This window comes from Ruditapes philippinarum, unplaced genomic scaffold (assembly GCF_026571515.1).
Source record: "Ruditapes philippinarum isolate M1 unplaced genomic scaffold, ASM2657151v2 ctg177_1_1_1_1, whole genome shotgun sequence".
Taxonomy (NCBI): domain Eukaryota; kingdom Metazoa; phylum Mollusca; class Bivalvia; order Venerida; family Veneridae; genus Ruditapes; species Ruditapes philippinarum.
In genome coordinates this window covers 356,919-360,441 of record NW_026863118.1, presented here as the reverse complement: position 1 = coordinate 360,441, position 3,523 = coordinate 356,919, and the positions used below count along the sequence as shown (strand labels likewise).

The 3,523-nt window shown below is 32.9% G+C and overlaps 1 protein-coding gene across 1 annotated transcript; it reads left to right on the top strand.

The window, feature by feature from the left end:
* Positions 1 to 237: 237 nt before the first annotated feature.
* LOC132721175 (uncharacterized) lies at positions 238 to 1,386 on the top strand. The gene is made up of 2 exons (XM_060705436.1): positions 238 to 339; positions 1,067 to 1,386. The coding sequence occupies exons 1-2, from the start codon at positions 322 to 324 to the stop codon at positions 1,349 to 1,351; spliced, it is 303 nt and encodes a 100-aa protein (XP_060561419.1). The 5' UTR covers positions 238 to 321; the 3' UTR covers positions 1,352 to 1,386.
* The last annotated feature ends 2,137 nt before the right edge of the window (positions 1,387 to 3,523 follow it).

The following is a 3,523-nucleotide window of genomic DNA, read 5'->3' as shown; positions in this document are numbered from 1 at the left end:
GGATATCGATCGAACGCATCACTAAACTTCGTGCATTTTTCTATTCACATTTTATTTGCGCATAGAGACTACATCAACAATGGCATCGATAGAGGTAATATTTCACTTCACAAGAAAAAAATAAACTTTTTGATGTTGCATTTACATAATAAATTTGAGCACCGTCATGCGATTTGGGGTCTTAATGACATAATGCGCAAACGTCATAAATGACGTCAAAAGTCAGACCGACCGGAAGATCATTGCGAAACTACACATGTTAATCTAGAAGTTTTGTTTACGATTATTATCGACAGGTTACACGTATTTTCTTTGCGTAAAATGGCCGAAGAGCTAGAGGTAAGTTTCTTTATTCGTATTTTTTAACAATCTACTGTATGTTTATGTTTTAAATCTGATTTCATTTGTATCAATAATGTTTTGAAGGTCAGTCGGTATTTGAAAACGAAAGTAGAATACATTCGTGAATCTCTTTTCACATCAGGTGCCTATTTTAACGCTGGAAAAAAGTTTATCATGGTTTATAGACTAGCATGAATGTTTCGACATAGATCTATATCTTTTTCTCTAGAGCTATTTTTATTTTCATCTAGACCTAAATCTAATAAATGAAAAAAAAAAAAATATTTGCCGCTTTGCGAGACTAATCCTAGATGTACTGTAGTCTACATGAATATATTTACACATGAATATATTTACACATAACGAATAAACCCTTAAAACTTTGGTATATGGATCGTACATGTACATTTTATATGTGATAACTCTGGAATTAGTGTTTAGACTGTCGTATGGAACCGCGCTGTTTCATTTTAAACACCGGCGTTGTATAAATAAAATATTTCTTCAATGTTAAATGTAAATGCCTCTGTAGCTAAACGGTTACGCCGTTCGCTTTTCGTGCGGGCGGATGAAGTTCAAAACCTGCCTCTCTCTTATTTTTTTTAAGCATTTTTTAATCACATGCTGATTAAACAAATAGTAAATAGTTTAACAGTAAAATGTTAAATTTTTAGATTTTGCATTTTTTTTTATGATTAATATATTATTTGTATTTTATTTTCAGGAACTAGAGAGCCTTTTATCAGAGCATTTTGGCAGAACACCGTTGACTACACCCTGCAATACCCAGGAAGATGTTAGTAGCGACAGCGGTTCTGACCAAGACATCGGGGAAAATAGTATAGTGAAGAGCCGTGTGCGAGACTTCCTTTACCAGGATAGAGGTGCAAGTACTGGTGCAAATGGTTGTTCGGAAGACATTGAAAGGGATGAAGAGCTTGAATGGTCCGATGAAGATGAAGTCTGTGATGATTATGTTGAACCAGATTCTGACCGGCAGCATGTTTAACTTTATAAATCTAGTAAATGTTGTAGGTTAGCATGTAGCGGAAAGTTCACTAAAGATCAAATATATCAGTACCTACTTAATATGAAAGAAATGGAAAAAGAAACAAAGGAAATTTACATTATGGGTCTGATGAAAGATCTACAGAAAAAACACAACGTGGTAAAAAACGTCAAAGAATGAGAAGAAAGTATACGTTTCATGGTACTGAAGTATGTAAAAAGACATTTCTACTTTGTCATGGCATAGGGAAGAAAACACTAAGTAGCTTAAGTAAGCAAGTTTTTCAGGAAGGTATTGCTCCACGTATACATGGAAATACTGGCAGAAAACCACATAATGCTATTACCTTCGACGACGTTACAAGAGTAATACATTTTATAAGTAACTTTGCTGATGAAAGAGCATGTGGAATGTTGAACAACTAAAAAAAATAGTGCAAAGTGTACAGTACGTAATGTGTTGTAAAAGTAAAAATATGTTAAAGTGTAGTATTTTGACTTCAATGCAAATACTAATTCTAATAGAGCAAAATAAGTTAAACAAAGTTAACCTTTATATCAAATGAGTTTTTTGTAGAAAATGGAACTTGATGCCGACAAAATGTTTTCTGAGAAATAAAATAGATAGCATATATGAGGCATAATATGGGCCTATAAGTATGTAACAGTACTGAAATAACTAACTTCTCTTATTATCATTACAACTTTATAATGGATATTTTTGGTTTATAAAGATCTTATTTTATATACAAGCAATAGTTTGCATTTGATTAAAACTACATAAACAATATAGTTAATTAACCTGCGGGATGATAAATTTGTTTTATTGTTATAAATGAAAAACACCCCGATAATACTGTTATATTCATTCTCGCTTTTCAGGGCAGAACAAAAATAAGTATATGCTTGCTTATTTTATGTGGAGAGTAATGACTGGTCAGAATGAAGTAATAGAATACTTAATGCAAACTCCAGGTAAGTTGGTAATATTCTTTACGCACGAGTGATTCTACGTGCACCGTTTTTAAAAAGAATAAAAAAAACTATCATTTAATTTTGATTTACTCAATAAAAAGAAAATAGGAACAGATTACGATACATTATCAGGCTGAAAATCCTTTTTACGTCCGCAGTTTGTTATTAAATTGCGATCCATGATGACACATTATAGCCTGCGGAAAGCGGTTTTTATAAAAAAAAAAAAAGACACGTGCTATGTTCTCTTGATCGAGACATCACGATAATACCGCTAAGAAAACCAGACATTCTGCTTGATATGTTTATGTGTTTTGGAATGTTAAAACATTCATTATTAGTTTTACTCAAAATGCTTTGTGTCTAAATGACATGCAAGAAATTGTTGTTTCTTCCTGGCAAAGATTTTTTAGTATGAAAACAATGTGCAGCAATTTACAACTTTACATTAGCATGCTAAAATTTTCAGCCTTGTTATATTGAAACAGGACACGCCCGGTGTTTAGTAGATTCCGGCTTCGCCCACATCAAGCGAGTATATAGACGAACAGATGTAGAGACGCTTGAACAGCTTGAAAATGTTGTAAACAAATCATGAAAAACAAATGTTGCTGTCCGTTTTCAACACTGGGCATGGAGAAATTGGAAGTCGTTCTTAGAGGGAAAATTTAAAGCAGTGAAAGGAATAAGGTAGTTAACAGATGCAACATACAGAAACTGCTTTAATAATAATAATCATCATCATCATAATCATAATAATAATATTCTTATAATACTAAAATAGTGGTAGTAATGATGAAAGAAATAATTATGATAAGAATAATATAATTAGGAAAGAAGTTCTCGTAACTTAAATAAAAAATATGATTTTTAATCAGTATAACTTTCATAATAAAACTTATATTGTGAGCTTAGCAGAAATGAGATGATGAGTTTTAATTTCAGGAAATATCAGTACTTCCGGTTTACTGCAGACGAACCAGGTATTGTCACCGTGCGGATTTCATCTGATGTTCAAAATGAGGAAAAGATTTGTATTTTAAAGCATCAGTCTTCGCGTTTTGAAGCGGCTGTAAGAGCAGAACCAATTCAACCAAGTGGGCTTAGTCAATGGTGGCAAACCTACCTGAACAACTCCGTACGGCCATACGTCAGACCAGCGTACAGTGACGAGTTTTGCGGTGTACACATTTGAAGC